Source organism: Macaca mulatta, chromosome 1 (assembly GCF_049350105.2).
Source record: "Macaca mulatta isolate MMU2019108-1 chromosome 1, T2T-MMU8v2.0, whole genome shotgun sequence".
Lineage (NCBI taxonomy): Eukaryota > Metazoa > Chordata > Mammalia > Primates > Cercopithecidae > Macaca > Macaca mulatta.
In genome coordinates, this window is record NC_133406.1 from 35,719,534 (window position 1) to 35,746,264 (window position 26,731).

A 26,731-nucleotide genomic window follows, 5' to 3' on the forward strand; every position below is an offset into this window, starting at 1 on the left:
AATAAATGGAAAAACATCCCGTGTTCATTGATTAGAAGACATAGTGTTGTTAAGATGGCAACAATACTCACAAAATGATCTACAGATTCAATACAATCTCTGTCAGAATCCCAGCTGACTTTTTTGTGGATATTGACAAACTGATTCTAAAATTGCAAGCGACCCAGAATAACCACAACAATCCTAGGGGATAAAAAGAACACTTTTCAATGTTACAACTTAATACAAAGTAGTAGTAATCAATCAAGAATAAAGACAGTGTGGTACTGGCTCAGGGATGTATGTGTGTGTCTGTGTGTGTGTCTGTGTGTGTGTGTGTGTAAATAGAATTAAGTCTAGAAACAAAATAAAGTGTCTAATAAAACTAATTTTTGACAAAGTTATCAAGACCACTCATCATAAGAGGTAAAACTATAATAACTTTATAAAAATTAATATAGGCTGGGCATGGTGGCTCCTGCCTGTAATCCCAGCACTTTGGGAAACCAAGGCAGGTGGCTTCCCACCTGCTTGAGCCCAGGAGTTGAAGAACAACCTGGGCAACATGGCAAAACCCACTTCTACCAAAAATACAAAAAATTAGGTGTGGTGGCATGTGTTTGTAGTCCCAGGTACTCGGGAGGCTGAGATGGGAGAACCACCTGAGCCTGTGAGTTGAGGCTGCAATGAACCACATGCCACTGCACTCCAGCCTGGGCAACAGAGTGAGACCCTGTCTCAATACAGAAAAAAAAATTAATATATAGGTAAATCTTCATGACTTTGGATTGGCAAAGTATTTCTAGAAGTGACATCAAAAGCAAGAAGAACAAAAGAAAAAATAAATAATTGGACTTCATCAATATTTAAAACCAAATGATACCATCAAGACAGTGAAAGGAGGGCCGGGCGCTGTGGCTCACGCCTGTAATCCCAGCACTTTGGGAGGCCAAGGTGGGTGGATCATGAGGTCAGGAGATGGAGACGATGCTGGCTAAACGGTGAAACCCTGTCTCTACTAAAAATACTAAAAATTAGCCAGGCATGGTGGCACACACCTGTAGTCCCAGCTACTCAGGAGGCTGAGGCAGAAGAATCACTTGAACCTGGGAGGTGGAGTTTGCCGAGATGGCGCCACTGCACCCCACCCTGGGCGACAGAGCAAGACTCCATGGCAAAAAAAAAAAAAAGACGACAGTAAAAGGACATCCCCACAGAATGGAAGAAAATATTTGCAAATTAATTACCTAATTTGGGACTTGTTTCTATAACATACAAAAACTCTTACATCTCAGTAATAAAAAGACAAGCCAATTTTAAAAACAGGCAAATGGTCTGAATAGATAGTTCTCTAAGGACGATATACAAATAGCCAGTAAGCACATGAAAAGATGCTCAGCATCATTAATCATTAGGGAAATACAAATCAATACGACAGTGAGATACTGCCGGGCGCAGTGGCTCACACCTGTAATCCCAGCACTTTGGGAGGCCGAGGTGGGCAGATCACGAGGTCAGGAGATCGAGACCATCCTAGCTAACACGGTGAAACCCCGTCTCTACTAAAAAAAATAAAATAAATTAGCCAGGCGTGGTGGCGGGCGCCTGTAGTCCAGCTACTCAGGAGGCTGAGGCAGGAGAATGGCGTGAACCCGGGAGGTGGAGCTTGTAGTGAGCTGAGATCGCACCACTGCACTCCAGTCTGGGCGACGAAGCCAGACTCCCTCTCAAAAAAAAAAAAAAAAAATCAATGAGATACCACATCCTGCTATTAGGAATATCTAGAATCAAAAAGTCAGATAATAAGTGTTGACTTGTATATGGAGAAATTTTAACCCTTATACATTGCTGACATAAAATTGTGTAGCTGCTTTGAAAGACTGCCTGGCAGTTCTTCAAACAATTAAAATAGCATTTCTAAATGACTCAGCAATTCCACTCCAAGATACATAACCAAGAGAAATGAAAATGTATGTCCTCATAAAAACTCATACATGAATGTTTATAGCCACATTATTCATAACTGCCAAAAGGTGGAAACAACCGAAATGTTCATCAACTGAGGAATGTATAAATAAAATGTAGTATACCTATACAATAGAATAATAGCCCTAAAACGAATGTAGTACTAGGGCTGGGCGCGGTGGCTCACGCCTGTAATTCCAGCACTTTGGGAGGCTGAGGCGGGCGGATCATGAGGTCCGGAGATCGACACCATCCTGGCCAGCGTGGTGAAACCCCATCTCTACTAAAAACACAAAAAAATTAGCCGGGTGCAGTGGTGGATGCCTGTAGTCCCAGCTACTAGGGAGGCTGAGGCAGGAGAATGGCATGAACCTGGGAGGAGGAGCTTGCAGTGAGCCGAGATCGCGCCACTGCACTCCAGCCTGGGTGACAGAGTGAGACTCTGTCTCAAAAAAAAAAAAAATGTAGTACTAACACTTTCTAAACACGAATGAATCTTGATTATATTATGTTAAGTGAAAGATCACATGTATTATATGATTCCATTCATATGAAATATCCAGACTAAGGAAATTTAGAGACAGGAAGCAGATTAGTAGTTTCTTAGGGCTGATAGGGATGGTTGGATGGATGTGTAAAGGGCAATGAAACTTCTTTTTGAGGTGACCAAAATGTTCTAAAATCATCTATGTTGATTGCACCTATCTGTGAATAAAGTACAGACTGTTGAATTGTACACTTTAAATGGCTAAATTATGTGCTATGTGAGTTATGTCTTCATAAAGCTGTTATTAAACGATGCCTGTCTTCCTAGGTAAACTACATGTTTTGTTTTGTTTTTAGAGGCCAGGTCTCTCTCTGCAACTCAGGCTGGAGTGCAGTGGTACGAACATGGCTCATTGTAGCCTTGGCCTCCAGGCCTGCCTCTGCCTCCTCAGTAGCTGGGACTACAGGTGTGTGCTCCCATGCCCAGCTAATATTTTGATTTTTTTGTTGAGATGGGATCTCACTTTGTTGCCCATGCTGGTCTTGAAATACTGGGCCCAAGTCGTCCTCCCTCCTTGGCCTCTCAGAGTGCTGAGATTACAGGGATGAGTCACTCACCCATGCATGTTTTGATATCACTAATGATGTTTATTTTGTTAATCATTGTATTTAGACTTCAGGGTATAGAGTACAGCCATAAACAACCTTAACAGTTTGAATTACTGAAAAATAGTCTTTTATTTTAGACCTAATGATCTTACAAATTACCTGAAATGTAAGGTTTGTTTTACCTTAGTAATAGATGTAAATTTTCTTTTAAAACTATATTTGAGGCTGGGCGTGGTGGCTCATGCCTGTAACCCCAGCACTTTGGGAGGCTGAGGCGGGTGGATCACGAGGTCAGTAGTTCAAGACTAGCCTGGCCAAGATGGTAAAACCCCATCTCCACTAAAAATACAAAAAACTTAGCTGGGTGTGGTGGCTGGCGCCTGTAATCCCAGCCACTCGGGAGGCTGAGACAGAACTGCTTGAACCCAGGAGGCGTAGGTTGCAGTGGAGCCAAGATTGCGCCACTGCACTCCAGCCTGGGTGACAGAGTGAGACTAGTCTCAAAAAAAAAAAAAAAAAAAATATATATATATATATATGTGTGTGTGTGTGTGTGTATGAGATAATAATTTTAGCAAACTGGAAGATTCAAGAAAGTCTGGCACCTTTTATTTCATGTGTGTTTCTAGTTTTATTTTTCCCTACAGTCTTGACTTTTGTTAACAATTGTTGAGTTCTCATTAAGACTATTAGGTGAATCATTCATACAAAGTTTTTAAAAAAGTCTTTCAAATAAGAAAAAACAAATTCACTTACAGGTAAAATATTTCCCATTATTTTATTTCCTTAAGTCAAACTCTATATCCTAAATAACTAACTTCACTAAAATATCAAGAGTATTTTATAAGACTTGCTGAATTAACTGACGTAATTAATTCCCCCAAATTTCTCCACTCCTTCTGTGAAACCTACTAACTGATGCTCATGGTGCATTGAACATGTTGGAGAGGACTGCTCTCCAACATGCCCACTTACTTCCACACCCATCAGTTGTAAGCTTATCAGAAATCGGTGATTTGTTCCCAAAGTTGGCAGTTTGTTCTTGTTGTTGTACTTAGACTGATATTCAGTGTTTTATAAATTGATGAAATATGAATGCTCAATAGAAATTGTTGTTGTTCTATAATCTTGGCGTTATGATAGTCTGAATGTGAAATGCAGTAAGGAGAGAAGCCAGAAGGTGTGGAGGTCATTCTTTTCAGATGGAGTCTTGCTCTGTCGCCTAGGGTGGAGTTCCTTGCTGCTGCCATCATTATTAAACAGCTCTTTGGAGCTCTCTAATTTTAGTCCCTGTGAATTCTCCCTTTTTTCCTTGTCAGTTTCCAATCTGTATTTTGAGAAATACTTGATTAAAATATTGATCTCCTAAGTAGAAAAATAAGAACTCTGGAATTGTCCAAACTTTCATGTTTGTAACTCATGGAAAACACATTCCACAAATAAATTTGATGTGAGCATAATATAAATATTTAGGCCTACCTCTGAATACATATTAGAGAAGAGCTTAGCTACAGACCTTTTATAACAATTTAACTCTACATGTCTTTTTTATATACCTTTATAAAGACATATATAACCTTTTTGACTTTTAACAATAATATAATCATAATCACCCTATATTCAACCTGTGTTTTTATGTTGCAGTAGTTACTCTGGCTAACATAAACAAGTTTATATACTGAATTTTTATACGTGAGTTCAAGATGAATAGTAGGTAAAGAAAAGTAATTTTTCCAGGAAATGCACACAAGTGCTGTGTGTTACTAAAAGAGTACTCCATAATACAGAGGAACATGACTGTAAGGATTAATTAGAAGTGTTAGATGGGCGCAGTGGCTCACGCCTATAACCCAGCATTTTGGGAGGCTGAGGCTGGTGGATCACGAGGTCAGGAGTTCAAGACCAGCCTGGCTAAGATGGTGAAACCCAGTCTCTACTAAAAATACAAAAAAGAAGCTGGGCATAGTGCTGGGCACCTGTAATCCCAGCTACTCGGGAGTCTGAGGCAGAGAATTGCTTGAACCCAGGAGGCGGAGGTTGCAGTGAGTTGAGATTGCACCACTGTACTCTAGCCGGGGCGAATGAGACTGTGTCTCAGGGAAAAAAAAAAAAAAAAAAAAAAAAGTATTTATATGCCTTGCATTACAAAAAATCTATATCATGAAGTTTTCTTAAAGGACTCCAGCCTAGCTAGCCTTTTGAGAGTCTATTAGGGGCCTGCTAGGGCTATGTAAATTCTTAATCCTCTTTTTTTGGTGTCATTATATTAAGAATATAAAAATGAATAATGAATAATTGAGGAATGTTCCAAGTATATTATTTGGAAGAATTATTAGGAGCAAAATCAGTATCCTTTCTCTGCTGGAAACAGTGACTAAAAAGAGAAAGTGGAAGGCTCCTTGTATTGTTAGGAAGGTCGTGCTCTTGGGCTTTGTATAAATGCAGGGTCTTTAAAGTTCCTAGTATCCTTGGAAACACAAACTGTTTATAATACCAATTGGTGCTTGTGTTTCAATGACATCATACAATTTACAGATCCACACAATGAACGTCTTGTTTGCGGACCTACAGAGGAGTTCAGATAGTTTTGGAAAAGCAACTGAATGCCCATAGGATTTAAGGCTTAATTTGTGTGTGTGTATTTTCTCAGGGTTTAATTTTAAGAAAGAGTGACAACCTTACTATTCCTTCTTTAAATCTTATGAGTTTGGATTCAACTTTTTTTAAAAAAGCAAAATATGTCACCAATCAAATTTGTCATTGTTTTGTATTCTTGTGATTGCATTTGAGAAGTATATACACATTTTTGTCCCAATTGAAACCTGTAGAAAAATAGATGAAGAGGATCAATTAATCCTCTCAAGTTTAGCCATCAACTGTGAGTGGTAAGAGACTTTTAGAGCTGGGACTGTTTGAACTAACTGGTTAGAATAAAACAGTGCCACTAAAAAGATTTTTTTCTCTCTTCTCATCCCCCCGCCCCCCACTCATTTTTTTTTTTTTTTAATTCGCGAGGGAATTGGTAGACTGACCTAAATGGTGTACATTAAGCTGAACAAATAGACCTAAATAAAAGAATGTGTTTCGGCCCTTATATTTCATTTCTGCTTGTAACTGTTTCTCTAGCCAAAAGGCTCTGGATTTGTTGTCTTTTCCTTTGTAAAGTTTGTATTAAGAATAATATGTAGATTTCTGGCACAGCGATATACTAGAGTCTGTCCAATGGTATCAGATGGAAGTATGTTTTTGTTAGAGCAAACCTGTGCAGTATTTTTTTCCCCAGAATATGTCCAAGGAAAGGTTTATTTACATTCATCATATAATCCTGAAGATCATTCACAGTTTAAATCAGTTTTTTCTATCACATTTTATTACAATATTTTTAGCATCTGAAAATTTTCAATAGGAGTAACAAATGAACCCATTGTTTCAGATGTGTGAAGTTAAGATAATAATAAGTGCTGTTGTTTATTGAGGGCTTTACAGTATGCCAAGCACTGTTTGTAATGCTTGATATTTCTCATTTAATCTTCACCACATTCCTACATAGTAGAAACCACATTATTCCATTTTAAAGATGAGAAAACTGGAGCTCTAAGAAGAGCTCTTTAGAGATGCTTGTATTATCACCTTGATAGTTTTCACTGTAAGCTCAGTGATTTGTGATTCAAATGGGTCCCAATTCAGAAAAGATGCATATGTAGTTCTGGATTCTATTGCACTTGATATTATAAATAGAGATAGAGCTATTGAAGATTTTTAATGCTGCCATACTCTTGACAACTTTTATTTCTAATGTAGCCTGCCTTCTTCTGCTTTTTTAGATAGAGAGGTGATATCACAGCATTGGTTGTGTAACCAATGGCTAAAAACTCAGAAACTGATTTCTCAATAGTGAAATTAGTGTCTGAGTTCCCTCTTTTACACCTTCTCCACTAAGAATCACATTCCTTGAAAAGTTCTGATTCTTTTCCCACACCAGCTGCCCCTAAAGGAAAGTGTTGAGATCTAATTCAAAAAGAGACAAGCATGAGGATATATTAATATAGGGAGAGATACTAAATATAACAAAAGGAATGTGCATTAAATGGTATTTGAGATTAAGTCTTAGTGTAGTTCATTTTTCTGTTAACAGAAACATGAGACATGAAAATGATCTTGAGTTTTGATTACTTAGTAATACAATACTGTGGTCATATTTTAAGTGCCATGCTAGTTTTGCTTATGCTTTTCTCTTTCTTTTCTTTCTGAGACAGGGTCTTGCTCTGTCGCCCAGGCTGGAATACAGTAACACAATCACAACTCACCACAGCCTTAACCTCCCAGGCTCAAGCAGTCCTCCTGCCACAGCCTCCTGAGTAGTTGGGACTACAGGTGTAAGCCACCAAACCTGGCTGATTTTTGTAGTCTTTTTGTAGAGCCAGGTATCCGACTTTGTTGCCCATGGAGCTCAAAGGATCCTCCTGAGCTCCCAAAGTGCTAGGATTACAGGCGTGAGCCACCATGCTTAGCTACACTTTTCTTAAATTAGCACAGTATTTATTTAAGAAAAAATTGTAGATAGGCCTTTATTTCCTTCAAAGGATTAGTATGTAAGTGACTTATTTTGAATATTTTATATTTTTCTGTTTAAGAGGTTTAGTATGAACTGTAGATATGACTGATCTATTGGGATTGAAGAACAGGCTGTGATGGACTGCCATTTGTCATCTTACTGTTGGCACCATTCATAAGACTCCATTAGTTAACTAGGCCATATAGTTGCTTAAGCAGACTTGGCTCAGTATGGAAATTAAGGGACTTTGACAAAAATAACAAACTGAATGATATGATAGAACTGGAAATTTCAGTACAGGAACACACACACAGACACACTCCAACTTTTTTCTTAGAGGATAAGCAACTTTTCTCTTCCATACTTAGGAAAAGTGCCTCAAAAATTTTATAGCAGGAGAGTAATTAAAGGGATCTGATAGAAAGCAGAAATAGGGATAAGAGAGAAAGGACAGTAAGTCTATGGCCAAAATACGAAGAATGTGTAAGAAAAAAATTGCTGTGGGAAATTTTATTTTTGTATCTTACAGCTCCTTAGAAGTTCATCTGAGTCGCTTTTGAATCACTTCATTTACTAGTCTCATGTTTTTAAAAATTCTGACATGATATGTTAAATGCAATTGGTAAAATCATGAACCTATTGAGAGAGGAAAAAGGAAGAAAATGGTCAGGCAGGCAGCTATGGTGGGTACTTGGTTGAATCCTTTCAAACAAAAGCCTGATTTTTCAGGCTGTAGGCACAGGTAAATTAAGGGACTTATCTCTTTTAGGAGACTGGGTTGGACTATGTTGCCCAGGTTTGAGTGCAGTGGCTATTGAGAGCACAGGCATGCACCCTACAGCTTTGATCTTCTGAACTCAAGTGATCTCAGCTCCCGAGTAGCTGGGACTGTAGAGGCATGCCCTGATATCCCAGCAGGACTTATTTCTTCTAATGCATATTTAAGTTAGTTATTCTTTTCTTTGGTGAATTTTAGATACTAAAAATAATTGGAAGTCAGAAATTAAAAGTAAGTCACTAGAGCAAAAAATAAAGATTGATAGGATTGGCAAGGTGAAATAGGGCAAAAATTTGAGCTTGTCCTGGTAATGCATATAGTCTCAGTATACAGGCCTTGCTTACGTGCTTTTAAACCTTCATTTAGCCCTGGAAATGAGGACATGATATAACTTAACCTATATAAATTAAATATAGGTTATTTTAAAAAAATATCACTTTATTACTTAAAATGCCTTTCAGATAATAGAGAAGTACTAAAAGGAACAGAAACTATCACTTTTTTTTCTTATTTTTTTTCCTTGGTATACATTCTTTAAAAAGGCCAAAAATGAGCATTAGAAAAAGAAGCAATAAAATCTATAGGATAGCTAATAAATCCCTCTGTTTAGACAGACAGATTTTTTTTTTTAATATAGAAGTATTGCTCCCTATTTCATTGCTCTCTATTTCTTCTTATCTTTAGCACTAGAGGAGGGTGGTTCAGGGTTCCAGAATGTTGTTTTTTTTTTTTTTTTGAGACCTTGTCTTGTTTTCACAATACCATGAAGAAATTAGAAAAAGGATCAGGTTGGACAAAGGGAGAATATTCTCACAGAAAAGAGAATTTAGATTTTCTTTAATTCAGTGTTGATATAGATTTATATTTTGTCAGGAAACCTGGGTTATACTATTAATGCAGTATCCTATATTACAATTTTTATGGACAGGGTTTATCAGTGTCTTCTTGCTAAAGTTAATTTACAGTACAACTTACAGTGGGCAGTTTAGGTCACCCATGGCTAACTTATATAATAAAGCTAGTTATTTGAATGACCATAAATTGTCTAATTTTGTCAAAGTTTCTAATTGTTTAGACCACAAAACTATTCATATTTCCACATAAAGTAGGTACATCTCTTTCTGTTGAAGTCATCTTGGTATTTGACTCTAAAAATAGACCTATATGTGGTAAAATTGTAACCCATATTTTTGTCCAAATAATGTGGAGAAAATCAGTTTTGACATGGCTTTTACATGTAGGCAAGAATATGCTATATGTGTACAAAAGTATTCAGAGTCAGTTTCATTGAGCTTTTTGGTGATAATTTTGAGATTTTGAAGTCAAAAGAAAACTTTGGAAGAACTGAAGATGTAGTTCTAACAAAATAATTTAAGATGCTTAGACTACAAGGGGAGGGTTGAGGATAGGGGAGAGAGGGTTGGTGTGGATTGGAGATGCTACAGACGTAGCATGTAATGCTGTGCATAGTGCGGAGGAGATACAAACAGAAAATAAGGGAAGAAAAGACAAAACAGTGAACTTCTAAGAATTAATAACATGTCTAAACAAGCCCTAATAACACTATTGGTTATTGGACCTTGAATTATCTTTGGGGAGAGTTGATGAACCCCGAAACATGCTGTGCAGTAAGTTTAGATAGCCTTAGAGAGGACAGGAAGTTAAACCAGAAGAAACAATGAAGACAATATTGAACACATAAAGGGATTTATAAAGAGAGACCTACATAGTTCTACGAAGAGAAACATAGCAACTGACTTGTTGCTGACGTTCTACAGAGCTCCAGCTGTAATTAGGCATATTTGGTCAATTATAGTATAAGACACCTAGGAAATGATTTGGCTTTCCTTGAAGTCAAGCCAATGCCAGTAATATACCTATCATCCTGTGTCAGAAGACAAAAATTCTATAGAAAGCAATGATACTGAAAAATACTCATATAATAGATATAATGTGCTTTTTTATGATTTACGACTCCCCTGCCCTCCTGGGTGTTGGTTTTCTAATTATTTCAATTTGAGTTTTTCCTTTAGCGTAATAACTAAGTAGTGATAATCCATGTTAAGTTGTCTTTATAGTATATTCCTGAGAAGAATTAGTTCTTCATGCCTGAAGAACTTTTAATATATTTCATACTGTCATAAAAGCTTTTTTAAATAGATTTAATGTGTACTTATACATTAAAATATGTGCCCAGTTCCAACAGCCCAAATGAGCAAACATTTTATATCAAAAAAAATTGAAAATGACAAAGATGTTAGTAACCACTTGGTATTTTATAAGGAAATGAGACAGTTGGGAATTGCTGAGACATTTTGCTTTAATATCGGGTACCTCCACCTTTAAGAAACATCATGGTAATATATTTAGATCTTTCCTTAAGAAAATTATTTTCTATGTTTTTAAGATCTTGCTGGCCTCTAGTGGTAATATGATGCTGTTGTTTAAACATTTTCAATTCTTATGAGTGTAAAGCCATTTGGAAGGCCTTGTCTGCTGATAAATTTACTCTCAGAGTTCTGGGTTAACAGTGTTCTCAAAGTGTACATGTCACATCATCTTTCTCCTAAAGACTAGAGAAGGTGTCTGAGTTACTCTGTCTCTGTATTTTGAATGATACTGGTTAAGCTCTGAAGCAACCTCTCATTATTATAGTTTATGTACAGTGGTACTTACTGTGTAAAGTTTGCACTAACAGTTCTTCCCAGAGTGTTTCAGCCCTCTTCTCTGAAGGTTGTAGGGCTATTTTTTCCTTATTTTGTATATAACAGTTTTCATTTTCTTCAGAGGAAACTTTAAATTTACCATTGAGATTCATGTTTAGGCTCACCTCTTTATTTGATTTGGAAGAATTTTACATTTGAAGTACTGGTTTACTAAGCAAGATAATGATTTGTCACTTTTTTTCCCTTTTGTCATGCAGATGTGAAAGGGCCACCCACGCATCGTCTGTCTTGTGGTCAGTCACCCTACACAGAGACAACAACATGGGAGCGGAAGTATTGCATCCTCACAGACAGCCAGTTGGTATTGCTCAACAAGGAGAAGGAGGTGAGGTGGATATTATTCAGGAAAGTTACTTTCCTTTTCTGAGTAAATTCCTGAAATTACTTAGTTTTTGTTTGCATTTTGATAAGTTGTATTATAAAATTAAAGGCTTGATGAAGATATAGGTAAGTCTAAAAGGCTGCTAATATCATAAAGATATGTTATCTTCATGAAGGAGTGGGTTTCACAAGATAGGGCTGGATTTTCACTAAGAAACAGTGGAAGAGACACTGAGTTAAACTGAGGAGTTTGGAATGGGAAGGGGTTGGATTATATAGGCCTGGCCCTGAAAATGGTCTAGAGGGGCCATTGGAAATTACATCAGTCTACTTCCTAGCAAAAACCAATGTCATTAATTGGATTAATTGAAAGAGTTTATCGAAGGGACTATTTGCAGAGTGTGGGCAGCATAAAGGACCTATCAAAGGATGAGGAAGCACCCACGAGCTAGCAATCGCAGAAAACAGTTACCACCCTAGGCTTCCAAGGCAAGGGAAGAAAGTGATGTTTCTGTAGCCTAGAGAACTGTAGCTGCATGAGAGAGCTGCTTGACAGTTGCTGTGGTTATGCACAAAAGAACACAGTCTCTATCTATACCAAACAAAAATGGCCAGCAGGGAGGAAGTAAGACAGAATAAACACTCCAGCTCTTTTCTTCTGCCTTCTGATTTCTTGCCAGTGTCACCTGTTGGCCAAATCGAACTCAAAGGCAGAAAAAGATTGCTTTTTGATGTATGCTGTAGAGGTCAGCTTCCTGAAACATAGCAAGGTCAAGAAGGGTAGAGAGTAGAATAGATCTGGCGAGGTAGACAGAATGTAACCATGACAGACGTCTAGTTCTAGGTGTACTTTCTGTTCTTCTAAATTAAAAAACTCTTAAACTTATCACATGCTATTACTATTTTATTTCTCCGACTGTTACAGTTTACAAATCCTTCCACAGCCATCTCATTTATTTGCTTATTGGTGATTAATCAGATAATTGTTATCATTCAGATTTGGTATGGTAAAACTACTGCATAAAATCATCGTAATTCCCAATTTCCACCATTTAAAAAAATAAGTGAATATAATATTGACAAAGAAGAGGAATAATGAAAGGGAAGGAGAAGATATGATTCAATGAAGGAGAAAGATTAATTGCCAAAACTATATAAATAACTAGAAAGATGTAGGTAGAATATCCATTCAGTAAGTCACCTTCCAGAAAGGTGAGTTCAAAAGAAGCAAATAATAGGAAACACATTTCTTAATTCTCATCTGTGGATCCCTACCTCCCCTTTCTTTTCTCTTGCTCCTCCTTCCTTCCCTGTCCCTTCTTTTACCTGTCCCTTCTCTTTCTCAGCATTTTTTGATGTGGTAAAGATAATACCAATAAAAACAATTTCAGTTTCTTCTTGTATTTTAATAGGCATTGCTTACTTTCAAGGGCCTTGTTAATATGCCTCCATGAAGAACTTGTTATTCTTTTTCTCTTGCCATTGAAAATATCTTTTACTTTTGTTATCATCTCCCTACCTATAACCCTTTTCCAGTATTTTAATATTCTTAAACTTAATTTTATTAAAATAACTGAATAAAGGTCAGACTTTTCTAGAATAAGTTGTTTATGTTGCTGTGTTTATATTAAGTAGATACATAATAAAAATTGGTAAAGTAAAAATATTAGTATAGAACATTTCTAATTATCCAAACTATTCAAAATCTTCATTTTAACCAAATGTACTGTCAGCAGTCTTTTCTCAGAGCTATTAATAAGGAGTAATATAAACAAATCGTTTGCCATCTTTTTGCCCTTACCTACATTTTATTCAGTTTAGATGTAGATGTAAGAGATGAAATAGCTTTAAGTGTAGATAACAGAAAGTCAAGAAGCATGCCTTTTCCAGAACCAAGGTGCAAATTAATCAATTGAGTTACCTGCGCTTGGGCCACCTTTTGTCTCATAAAATAACTCTCCATGATAAATAACTTTCTATAACAACATCTTATGTACTTTATCCCTTTTTATGCCAGTCATCATGAGTAACCCTAAACACCTGGGGAACCCTTATCCCCCACGCTGTATGTACTCTCCCTGTGGCTCTGTGTATTCTCTTCTCTGACACTATCTTCCACTCATCCTTCCCCACCTCTTGAAATCCTTTCACTATGTCCACTGCAATTCCAGGTTCATCATCAGCAAAACCAGCTGTTTCTTCCACCTCTTCTCTGAAGGGATCCCTTAACTTGTTAGTCTTACAAGAACTGAGATCTTCCCTGAGGACACTACCTTCCATAAAGTTTTGTCAGTGGATAGCTGTTTTTCCTCGTACTTATAATGTCTGTGATAGGTGCCTTCCTCTTTCATGGCTGCTGTCTGTTCTCCCTTGTTTTCCCTTTAATCCAAACTTTGCGTCTCACATTGTAATTATCTTTATTTATTTATTTATTTTTTTTTATTTTTTTATTTTTTTGAGACGGAGTCTCTTTCTTGTTGCTCAGGCTAGAGTGCAATGGTATGATCTCGGCTCACTGCAACCTCCGTCTCCTGAGTTCAAGCGATTCTCCTGCCTCAGCCTCCCAAGTAGCCGGGATTACAGGCACCTGCCACCATGCCCAGCTAGTTTTTTGTATTTTTAGTAGAGATGGGGTTTCACAATGTTGGCCAGGCTGGTCTCGAACTCCTGACCTCAGGTGATCCACCTGCCTCAGCTTTCCAAAGTGCTGGGATCACAGGTGTGAGCCTCCGAGCCTAGCTTTTTTTCTCATCTGAAAAAAATAAAGCCTGTATTAACCTCACTTGTACCTCCAGATCCCATCCCTTTCTCTTCTCTCCTTTATAACAAAAATTCTCAAAACTTCTATGCTCATTGTCTTTAATTCCTGTTCTCCCTTAAATCTATTCCAATCAAACTCTTACCCACATCCCTGCCAGAATTGTGCTTCTTAAGCTCACTAGTGACCTTCCCATTGTTAAATTCACAGGTCAGTTCTCAGTTCTCATCTTAATCTGTTAATGGCATTTATTGTAGACGATCACTCATTTCTTCTCCTAAAGTTACTTTTCTTATTTGGCTTCCATGACACTGTGCTCTTTTTCTTTCCTGCCTCTCTGGAAGTTTCTTTTGAGTCATCTTTACAGATTTCTCTTCTTCTCTCCAAATCTTCACATGGAAGTGCCATAGAGTTCAGTCCTGGGACCTTACTTCCTTAGGGATCTCATCTCATTTATCGTCTTGAGACTGTAAATGTCCTCTAATGCTGACGATTCCTAATTTGATATCTTAAAAATACATAGCACTGTTCTCTCTCTCTTAAAGAGATCGAGTCTCACTATGTTGCCCAAGCTGGTCTGTAACTCTTTGGCTCAAGTGATCCTCCCACCTCAGCATCCCAAAGTGCTGGAATTACAGGCATGAGCCACTGCACCAGACCATCTCTCTTCTCTAGACTCGTATATCCATCTGTGCATTACACATCTCGACTTGGATATGTAAGAGTCATTTCCAACATGCCCCACACTTCAGCCCTAATCTTCACTTCATAACTTATCAGAGGTAAGTTATCTCCATTAATGGCAACTCCATCCTTCCAAGTTTCAAAGGCCAAAAGCTTCCCCAACTTGTTACTTTCCAGATGTACTGTCTTTGTCATTATTTCATGAGTACATCTTCCCAAAGGCCTTAGTCTTGGCTTTTTCTTTGCATGGAACATTCTTCCCTCTTATATTTGCATGGCTCATTTTCTCACCTCCTTCATCTCTTTGCTTACATACCACATACGTAGTAAGGCCAACCCTCACTAACCTATTTTAAATCACTACTGCTCCCCACATCTCTATCTAGAACTTCTGACCTAATTACCTGGCTCTAATATATGTTTTATAGTGCTTGCCACCTGCTAAAATGCCATATAATTTATATATTATGTTTACTGTCCCTCATCTCCTACTAGAATATAAGCTTTGGAGCAAATATTTTGTCTATTTTGTTCAAGGATGTATCCACCAGTTCTTCAAACAGTTCCTGATGAAACATAGGAAACTCTCAATAAATATTTGTTGAATGAATGTTGCAAGAGCCAAATTATAAACTTTTATTTCTGAATGTCTATTTCCTTAATGTAAGTTGAATAGAAGATGTATTCTATCCTTTCTTTCTATGATATATCTACCCAGAACATGCAGCTTAATTCTTTATTTTTCTAAAACTAATAAAAAGAGGAGAAAAATAATTGATGGGGTGCTTTTCCACAGTTGAATACATGATTCCATCTTTATTTATTGAGCACCTATCATTATGTGTAGTATTGTAGTCACAAAGATGCAGTTTTGTTGAGACATACTGAGGTAAAATAAAGTTAAAACCATTTGAAATTAGATAGCAGTGATAATTGCACAACATTGTGAACGTACTAAATGCCGATGAATTATTCACTTTAAAATAGTACATTTTATGTTATATAAATTTTGCTTCAGTAAGTTTATTTTTATTTTTTGTTTGTTTGTTTGTTTTTTGTTTTTGAGACAGAGTCTCACTGTGTCATCCAGGCTGGAGTGCAGTGGCGCAATCTCAGCTCACTGCAGGCTCCGCCACCCGGGTTCACTCCATTCTCCTGCCTCAGCCTCCCAAGCAGCTGGGACTACAGGCGCCCGCCACCACACTTGGCTAATTTTTTTGTGTTTTTAGTAGAGATAGGGTTTCACCATGTTAGCCAGGATGGTCTTGATCTCCTGACCTTGTGATCCACCCACCTCGGCCTCCCAAAGTGCTGGGATTATAGGTGTGAGCCACCGTACCCAGCCAAGTTTATTTTTTAATTGTAATATAACCATAAGAGATTAACTGAGATACGGCCTAGGATGGATTATAGTATGGAGTGGAGAATGCCAATACATGTGTTTTACAGAGAAATTTATGCTTGGGCTGTATCTTAAGGGACAAATAGGGGCTCATGAGGAGAAAAAGAAGGGAAGGGCGTTCGGAGTGTGTATAATGATACCAAGTCAAGAAACATATGTCTCTTTGGCAAACTGCAAAACATTCAGAGTTCATGAAACATAGTTTGCAAGAGGAAAAGTGATAGCTAGCAGGAACTAGGTAATGAAGAACCTTGAAGGCTATGATGAAGAATTTGGATTTTATTCTGGAAATGATCTGGACCAGGGAAAGGGTATTTAGCAAGGTAATAACATCATCAGATTTGCTTCTTAGAGAAGTAACTCTGTTGATTATATGGAAAATGAAGTGAAAGGGTTTAGAACCAAATAGATAAGTTACAAGATTGTTGCAGTAGACCAGGTGAGGAATAATGAAGGGATAAATTTACAAAACAGTTTACAAAAACAGTTTAATGCCCTCAGACAGGTGTTTATGTTCTGCCATTATTATATTGGGAAAATTGAATTAAATCTCTAGGAAAAGAAAATGTAAAGCCATTGCTTTACATTGCTTTACTTGAATAAGTTTAACTTTCTGTTAATTTCATTACATGAAAAGATTATAAATCCATTTTTTGTGTAGGGACCAGAATATGCTGTCACCCTTCTACCTTTCACCCACACTTAAGAATTATAAAGAATGTGGGATGGGCGTGGTGGCTCACGCCTGTAATCCCAGCACTTTGGGAGGCCAAGGCAGGCGGATCACGAGGTCAGGAGTTTGAGACCAGCCTGACCAATATGGTGATACCCTTTCTCTACTAAAAATACAAAAATTAGCTTGGCGTGGTGTCGGGTGCCTGTAATCCCAGCTACTCGGGAGGCTGAGGCAGGAGAAATCCTTTAAACTCGGGAGGTGGAGGTTGCAGTGAGTTGAGATCGCACCATTGCACTCCATCCTTGGCAACTGGGTGAGACTTTGTCTCAAAAAAAAACCCAAAAATTTATAAAGAATTTAACTCTTATCCTTGGACTTTTGCATTGAATAATTTAGAATTTCTTAAAATGAGTTTAAGGAATTTCCTGCTAAAATTACCTAAAAAGGTGATTTTAAACTTTAATCACATCATCATGGGGGTGTTTATTGCTGTGTTAAAAAGATTAATTAAAAGAATTCTGTAAGGATTTAAACTGATCCTTAGCCAGGCACTGCTGGAATGTGGGAGGATTATATTAGTCTAGTATCACTTATGTATTAAGTCAGTGTGTGGGATCTTTTAATGCTTTCTCTTAACTCTACATGTTTCTTGTCAGAACTGGGGAAAAGTCTATTTGAGGAGTATACATAGGAAGAGTGTTAAATATTCCAATTACAAATCTGGGAATGTAGCAGAAGGGTAGATTGGGGCAGAATGCTGAAAGAGAAGCTTACTGCGAGTGTCACCTTGAGAAATAACTTATTGGTTCAGTAAACTGCTTCATGCAAATTGTGCCAAATAGACATTGCTTATGTGCTATGAAATATACTTCCTTGCCTGGGTGCCAGGAAAGGCCCTGACTGGCTTGATACCAACCCAGTTCAAAGAGGGCACCGGAGGTCATTTGACTTTCATTTTGCTTGCAAGAGATGAGACCAAGTAAACTTGAGATTAAGGAGTTGAGGGAAATGATAGAGAAGACAAACATGAACCCCTCTGAGATACAGCCATTATAAAAAATACAAAAGAAACCTGAATTTATGAGTTTATTTCTTTTGACAATAACAGTCTATTAGGCATGGTACATTCGACTCCGTTTTTCTTAATGCAAACTCTACTTTCTATATTTGGAATGTTTAAGGCTGGATTCTAGTGTATAGGCAGCAGGGCATTTAAAATGACACTTTTAAATATTTTAAAACATTTTTCTTTTGAAAGTGTTTACACTCAGATATGTTGATGAAAATATCAGTCTTTGTGCAAATAGCTAAAAATTAACTGTTGTTTATTCTGGGGTGAGCTACCTATGGCATATTTCATTCAAAACCACTTTTAAATTATTCAATAGATATATAATATGCCCTTATATGTTATTCACTATGTCAGGAGTTACAAAGAACAAGACAGATCTTCTTTCCTCTTTTTCCCCATAACAAATTTAGTGGTAAAAATAAGACAATTTTAAAGTGACATTTGATAAACAACACAAGTAAATGGATAGAATAAGAGAAAGAAATCCATTTATTATAAAAAGAACCTTGGCCTAACTAAATATGTCATTAAGATGCCACTGGCAATGGGGAATTACCAAAGGAAAGCTTAATAAAAGAAGCAATTTGATCCAAGTTAGGTGTTATAAATATTAATCTGTAGGATGTATTGGAAGAGCAAGACACAGGAAAGAGAACAATTAGGAGACTGCCATTCCTCAGATCTAAAAGCTTGAGTGTCTTCTCAGTGCTCCCCATGCATGGTCTGGTATTTCACCCCTCCTAACATGTTCATAATATATTTTGGTGTTCTGTCCCTTTTTTCCCTCTTAAGAGGCTCGAGCCAAATTGGCCTACTCCCTATTCCAAAACAAAACAAAAAAGTCATATACTTACCAATTTCTTGGCTGATGTTATGCTTTTTCCTTTGCCTAAAATGCCCCCCATCTCTACCTCTCATTGATTTATTTGTGAACTTTTTTAAGGTTTGGGGATTTACTGGTAAAGTACAAGCGGTTAACTTACATGGAATTAGTTGCATGAATGAATAATTATAATTTAACACAATAAGTGTAATGACAGAGAAAGATGTGTTACTGGAGAACTAAATGGAAGTGTACCTTAACCTTCCCTTAGGGGACTGATAGAGGAGGAAGATTCCTGGGAAAGGCAATGCCTATCCTAAGCCTCAGGATGAACAGGAGTTTACCTTACAGATGTAGAATAGAAAAGAAAGAGGGAAAGCATTTCAGGATAAGAGAACAAACTGAGCCATGGCACTGAACTACATACAAAATAGGGAATGTACTAAAAAAACTGCAAGCAATTTGGTATTTCTAGAGTGAAGTCTAAAACTGAGCACAAAGACAAAGACAGTGGCCAGATGTAGAAAATCTGGTATACTGTATTAGGGAGCTTCCACTTTATAGGATAGTAGTTTTTAAACCCTTTTTTAAACAGAAGGACACTTTCTTTGTAGAAAAGCTTATGCAGAAGCCCTGTACAACAGATATACTGAAAATGATGTTCAGGTTGAAGCAGAGATACTCCCCCCTACCCCCACATACTTCCATACACAAACACACCACCACTTCTTTGAAAACCACTACTAGAGGCAAAGAACTGCTGAAGGGCTTTAAACCTCAGAATGACATGATCATATTTGCATTTTGGAACTATTATGATAACTATGTAAAGGATAGGTTTAAGGAGCAGAAGGTCGCAGGCAGATACCAGTGAAGAAACTCTTTCAGGAGTTTGGTTAAGAGATAAATAGAGGCTTTTGGAACCAGCTATGACAGAATGACTGGTACAAGACTGGCCCTCCCACTGTAAAAAACAAAAAATAGGACACCACCCCCTCTCTATCGATCGATCGATCCATCCATCCATCCATCGAAAGACAGCATGTGCGTGCAAGCACAGCTATTTTCAGGCATTGGACAATAGGCAGCCACTGTGGTGGTCACCATTGCCCAGGTGTCTGCTGCGTACTATTTCCCAGCTGTGGTGCTGTAATCTGGAGGCCAGGTCAGCCAGAGTACAGTAGACTCACTGAGCTAAGGAGGCACAGAACAGAATTTTGCATCTGAAAGGGCTGGAACCTGCTGGGTAGGATACCAGTCTTTGGCCAACGGCTGAAGTGCACATATCGAGGGAAAGACTACATAGGTTTTCCAGAGAGAAACTGAAGTATTGAAAACAGAATAAAGATACTAGTGGTCATGCTGAGCAATGACAGAGATCTGACCCTGCCAGTGAGAAATCTGTTTAAAACCTGACCACTCCAGGAATCCAGCTGAGATACCAGAAAGATCATATCTCAAAGTTGTGGAAATTAAGGTTTATTAAAGCCAAATGATTTATTTATACCTTCACACTTAGTACTGGTAGCCAGGGACTAATAAGTGAATAATTAGAATTGGAGATACAGAGTATAGATCAGTGGTTCTCAACCTTGCATGTCTAGAATGTCTGGAGTGGTCTAAGCATTGGCATATTTTTTTCTCCTAAAAAAAAAAATGAAAACAGGATACATGTGCAGAACATGCAGGTTTGTTACATAGGTACATGTGTGCCATGGTGGTTTGCTGCACCTATTGACCCATCCTCTAAGTTCCCTCTCATCACCCCTCACCCCCCAACAGGCTGTGGTGTCTGTTGTTCACCTCTCTGTGTCCATCATTGTTCAACTCCCATTTATGAGTGAGAACAGCATTGGTATTTTTTAAAGTTCCCATATATAATTATAAGTTGCAGCCAAGGTTGGGAACATCTGTTATACATGACGCTTTGAGATGCTTATCCATGACAGGAAGGAGAGAAAACAACATCTTAAGGCAGTGGTTCGCAACCTTAGTGAGCATCAGAATCAGTTGGAGGCTTGTTAAAACACAGATTGCCCAGCTCTACCCTGAGTTTCTGATGCAGTAGGTCTGGGGTGGGGAGTGAGAATGTGGTTTTCTAACAAGTTCCTGGGTTATGCTGTTGCTGCTGGTACCTAGACCACTTGTTTTGAGAACCAGTGCCTTAAGGAAATAAGAAAGTTGAGGAATTTTTTTTCTTTAAAGTACTGAAAAGTCCTCTTAAGCACATAGTAGTCCTGAGCATCTTTTTAGCATTCTTCAGGAAAAGAAATAAGAGCTTTCTGACGCTAGTTAGCATAATCTTGAGTTCTTGTACTTGACTATTTGTTTAATCTGTATGAGTTCAGATTGAAATCAGCATTAATTTCCATACATTTCTAAACAATATGAAAGGCAGTTTTACAGAAAATAAGTGTGTGTGTGTGTGTGTGTGTGTGTGTGTAAAATGTGTGCCACATTACTTTTTGATTTTCATGAACGGTTTGGAATTAACAAAGAGGACAGGGAGCCAGAGATCTAGTCTGGCTTTGTTATTAACACATCTTAGATACCTGAGATGTCATTTACTGCTTTTATACTTTCTTCCTCTAAAATGGAATGAAATTAAAGTGCTTGATTTTGTTTGTTTGTTTTTGAGAGACAGGGTCTCACTCTGTCACGCAGGCTGGAGTACAGTGATGTGTTCATAGCTCATGGCAGCCTTTGATTCCTGTGCCTAAGTGATCCTCTTGCCTCAGCCTCCCGAGTAGCTGGGACTACAGGTGCATGCCACTACAACTGGCTAATTTTTATTTTTTATTTTTTTAGAGATGGGGATCTCACTTTGTTGCCCAGGGTCTTGAACTTTTGGCCTCAAGAGATTCTCCCACCTCAGCCTCCCAAAGTGCTGGGATTACAGGTGGGAGCCCCACTGTACCTGGCCTTGATTTTTTTTTTTTTTTTTTTTGGAGACAGAGTTCTGCTCTTGTTGCCCAGGCAGGAGTGCAGTGGCGCAGTCTCAGCTCATTGTATCCTCCACCTCGCAGGTTCAAGCAGTTCTCCTGCCTCAGCCTCCCAAGTAGCTGGGATTACAGGCATGCACCACCACGCCCAACTGATTTTTTTTGTATTTAGTAGAAACGGGGTTTCACCATGTTGGTCAGGCTGATCTTGAACTCTTGACCTCTGGTGATCCACCCACCTCAGCCTCCCAAAGTGCTGGGAGGCTGAGGCAGGAGAATCGCTTGAACTCGGGAGGCGGAGGTTGCAGTGAGCCGAGATCGCGCCATTGCACTCCAGCCTGAGCAACAAGAGCAAGACTCCGTCTCAAAAAAAAAAAAAAAAAATTCTTAAGAAATACAGTTTAGGCCGGAAGCAGTGGCTCACGCCTGTAGTCCCAGCACTTTGGGAGACCGAGGCAGGTGGATCACAAGGTCAGGAGATCGAGACCATCCTGGCTAACATGGTGAAACCCCATCTATACTAAAAAATACAAAAAATTAGCCGGGCGTGGTGGCAGGCGCCTGTAGTCCCAGCTACTCGGGAGGCTGAGGCAGGAGAATGGCGTGAACCCAGGAGGTGGAGCTTGCAGTGAGCCGAGATCACACCACTGCACTCCAGCCTGGGCGACACAGCAAGACCCTGTCTCAAAAAAAAAAAAATGCAGTTTAGAATAAAGGTTACATTACGTTCTTTGTATCCTGAATGAGGAGTAAAATGCCCTAACCTTTAAGAGTGATACTTTGAATACAACCTTTTATCATATTTTAAGTTTTAATACTGGGAAATAAAGTGTCTACATTAAAACTTTGAGAAAATAATTGAATGAATTTTAGGCCCAAATAAAAGTTTGATATATTGTATTTATTCTCTCCTTTGATATAGCAGAGACAAAGTATGTCCTCATAGAAGTCATTTTTACTTTTTCTGGATATGGCCTTCATAAATTTGCATAGAAAAAATATTTTCTCCTAAAACACCATAAGAAACTACTACTTTTTTTCTGCATGGTTTAGGCCTTTATTATTTAAGATAATAGGCATTTTTAGAACTATTATCAAATAGTTATGTTTATTTAGATTCAACTATTTCTTCAAAGAACCAGACTATTTTTTCCAAATTTACTCTCATTCTTCTGACTTTTAAGGCAGATACAGGATATGTTTTGCCTTTTTTAATAGGAGATAGTCATTTAAACCTATCAGTGATAGTCTTTTAATTATTTAAGTAGAGATAATAAAATTTCCATCCTGTAAGGGACAGATGACTTAGATTACTGTTTGTGAAGTTTTGTATTACAGAGTACTTTTGGAAGAGTTCATGTCTTTATTGATGCTATTTTTTGGCCTTGGCTTATTTTTGTAATTTTTTATTTCTTCTGCCCTTCAATTTCTCAATGTGCAAAGAATAACCATAGTTATGGTAATAAGGAAATGGGAGAATTGGGGGTCCTATAAGGAGTATGAAAATTTTAAATGCTTATGGAGGCATTAGGAATTTGCTCCTCGGATTCTCAGTAACAGAGAGAGAGTTTTCCTTGCCATCATCTCCTTGACCCGAGTCACAGAAGTTGGATTACGGAAGCAAAGCAGAAGGCATGTACACTTAAGCCTACACCTGTCCTACTTTTGCTGGATCCATTGATGTGATACGTGTCCATTATAATCATTTGGAGAAATAAATCATTCATTCCCCATCTCTTAAAAGGAGATAATAATAATGTCTCCTTCATAATGTCACACACATCAATTCATTAGACTTGCACATGTAATAACTCAGTGTTTCATTATTGAAATGTATTGAAAACAGTATTAGAGCCATAATAAATTAGGAATTGTGATTAATTATGACATACTTTGCCAAACTATTTAGGATGTTACAATTCTTAATTCTGATAAAAAGCTACTAGTAAAATTTCATTACTGAATACTTAGCATTACCAGAAAAAGAAAAACCCAAAAACCAAAAAAAAAACACAACTTTGAACCATCCCATTACTCTACAATGATAACCTGCTTTGTAAGTTTTAAAATAGTTATTGGCATTAGAGATTTTTTTTGTTACTATTCATAGTTCTCATTCCACATATGCAAATAACCTCTTGATATGTTTCTGAAATTATGTCAGAAAAAATGTTTATTAGGATTATAAAAACAATCTTACCTTTGGAAGAAATATGCCATTTTATGTTGGTATCTATATAAGTTTCCACTGAAAATGTGATTTATTAACTATGTATAAGTGCTCAATTCTAAAATTGAAGGAAATTTGGGTGATTTTACTACCTTTAATGAAATCTTTTAAGATAATTTTGAGACACACCAACATGGCACATGTATACATATGTAACAAACCTGTATGTTGTGCACATGTACCCCAGAACTTAAAGTATAATAAAAATAAAAGAAAAAAAGGTAATTTTGAGGCTAAATCTTTCTGATCAACTTTTATTTCCATTTATTTTATTAAACATTGGGCAAAATTGGAGCTTGTGAACCAGTTTCTGATATAGAAGGACCTTTTATTTGTGGGGGTGTTTTGTTTTCTGAGCTCCAGGAGCAAGTACACACCTGGATATGATTTGTACATACTTCATGTTTGCTAATTTACATACTCACCTTTCCTGATGTTTCAGTTTTCTTTTTCTTTCTTTTTTTTTTTTTTTTTTTTGAGATGCAGTCTTGCTGTGTCGCCAGGCTGGAGTGCAGTGGTGCGATCTCAGCTTACTGCAACCTCTGCCTCCCAGGTTCAAGCAATTCTCCTGCCTCAGCCTCCGAAGTAGCTGGGACTGAAGGTGGGCACCACCATGCCCAGCTAATTTTTGTATTTTTAGTAGAGACGGGGTTTCACCATGTTGGCCAGGATGATTTCGATCTTTTGACCTCGTTATCCACCCACCTTGGCCTCCCAAAGTGCTGGGATTACAGGCGTGAGCCACCACACTCGGCCCAGTTTTCTTTTTAAAGGAAAACTTCCTGTGAAGGGGTTGGTAATACCTTACCATTGTATATACTTTATTTCTATATTTCTCTTACCTTACTCTTTGTTACACACTCCTGTCTTCATTGACTAAAACCATTATTCAATCAGAAGGTAGTTATGGTGAGTTCACTATTAAGTTTCATCTTTTGCTTTTGATTAACTAGATACCTGTGGAAGGGGGACAGGAGCAGCAGACAGATTCCACCAAAGGGCGATGCCTGAGGAGAACTGTCAGCGTCCCTTCCGAGGGTCAGTTTCCTGAGTACCCACCAGAGGGCGCCACTAAACTGGGTAAGCTACTGTGAAAAGGAAATAAATTCCTAGCCTTTATCCCTTAATTTATGGACTTGTTACTGAGTAAAACAGAACATCCTGCATTTCCTGTTAAGTGCGTTGAAATCAATGGCACATTAAGCGAGAGTTAGAGGTCAATAGAGAGTTCTGTTCTTTATAACCAACTGATAGCAAAGTTATTTTAAGGAGGTAGACTTTATGTGCGCACTAGTAAGCTTGCTGTTTAGTCCTAGGCAGATGGGATAATGTGTTGCTTCTGGGTTTATTGCTCAGCTGTAGATTTTGAGAGAGTATTTGGTGATCTTGTTGAAGCACTGAGGTTCATAAGGGAGCAGTATGTGTTGGAACTTCAGATAGCTACTGTTGTTATCTTGTACAATGTAATATTAGATCAGGCTAATTCAGCTAAGTTAATCTTGCATATCTCACAAAAGTCATATGCTGGACTATGGTTGGAGTGGGTGACAAAAGGGAGAAACCCTACTTCCATTTTTCCAGTAAGGTTACTAAAGAAACCTTACTTTCATTGTTATATACTAAAGGAGTTAATGTCAATATCAAAGCAGCTAGCTCTTCCCTCATTCCCTATCACATGTATTCTGTTAACTGTTTTCATTTTTAATAATGGATATTTAAATAATCAGGCTGGTCAGGTAATTTTAAAAGAACATAAGTAAGATTAAATAGAATAATGAAGGAATTTGAAAGGTAGGAATTGTTTTGGTGCTTTATATTGTTGTGTTATTATTTGCTTAGTGAACCTTAGACTTTTGACATTTGATAAGTAGGTAGAATCATTTATTGTCTCTATGGTGATCAGTATGGATAATTCTATAATTTTGGTTATGTTTTCTAAAATCAGGGTTTGGTTTGGGATTTTGAAGGGGGTTGCCTTTTTCTTCATTTCTAAGTGGAACCCAGAACTTTTGGCTGGAATTTGAATCCTTTTGGGCAGAATTTGAATCTTTTATTTTTCTTTTTATTGTATAATAGTTGCTGTTTTCTTAGAAATTAGTTGAGTTAGCAAGCACTTTTTTCCAAGGAGCCACCTTGGAGAAGTCAGATTTTTCTCTCATCTTATTTCCACTGTACTTCTTTAACATATGTTGAAACCAGTTTAGGTGTGGGCCTAAATTCTACTAAAAACCTGTCTGGGTGTAACCATTTTATAGCCTGTTTATATTTCACATGCAACTTCTATGTACATGGAACTGGCTTAGAGTCACCTTCTTTCAGTTCCTTTGCTTTCATTATTTGCAGTGATATGTTGACTATTGTCTTTTTTTCTTTTTTTTTTTTTGAGACGGAGTCTTGCTCCGTTGCTCAGGCTGGAGTGCAGTGGCGCGATCTCGGCTCACTGCAGCCTCCATCTACTTGGTTCAAGCAATTCTCCTGCCTCAGCCTCCCGAGTAGCTGGGATTACAGGCATGCACCGTCATGCCCGGGTAATTTTTGTATATTTAATAGAGACGGGGTTTCACCATGTTTGCCAGGCTTGTTTCGAGCTCCCGACCACTGATGATTTGCCTGCCTTGGCTTCCCAAAGTGCTGGGAATAAAGCATGAGCCACCGTGCCCAGCCTGACTATTGTCTTTACTAGTTCTCTAGGAACCTTTCGCTCTTCAATCTTTGACCCATAAAA

At 37.8% G+C, this 26,731-nt stretch overlaps 1 protein-coding gene across 4 annotated transcripts in view; it reads left to right on the top strand.

Annotated features, from left to right (window-relative positions):
* Nucleotides 1-26,731, top strand: part of RASAL2 (RAS protein activator like 2) — a 367,690-nt gene that overhangs the window by 180,187 nt on the left and 160,772 nt on the right. For all 4 annotated transcript variants that reach the window (XM_015123037.3, XM_015123044.3, XM_015123051.3 and 1 more), the window contains exons 2-3: nucleotides 11,296-11,423; nucleotides 24,960-25,086. In XM_015123037.3, the coding sequence (XP_014978523.3) occupies nucleotides 11,296-11,423; nucleotides 24,960-25,086 (255 nt within the window). The remainder of the gene's footprint in view (nucleotides 1-11,295; nucleotides 11,424-24,959; nucleotides 25,087-26,731) is intronic.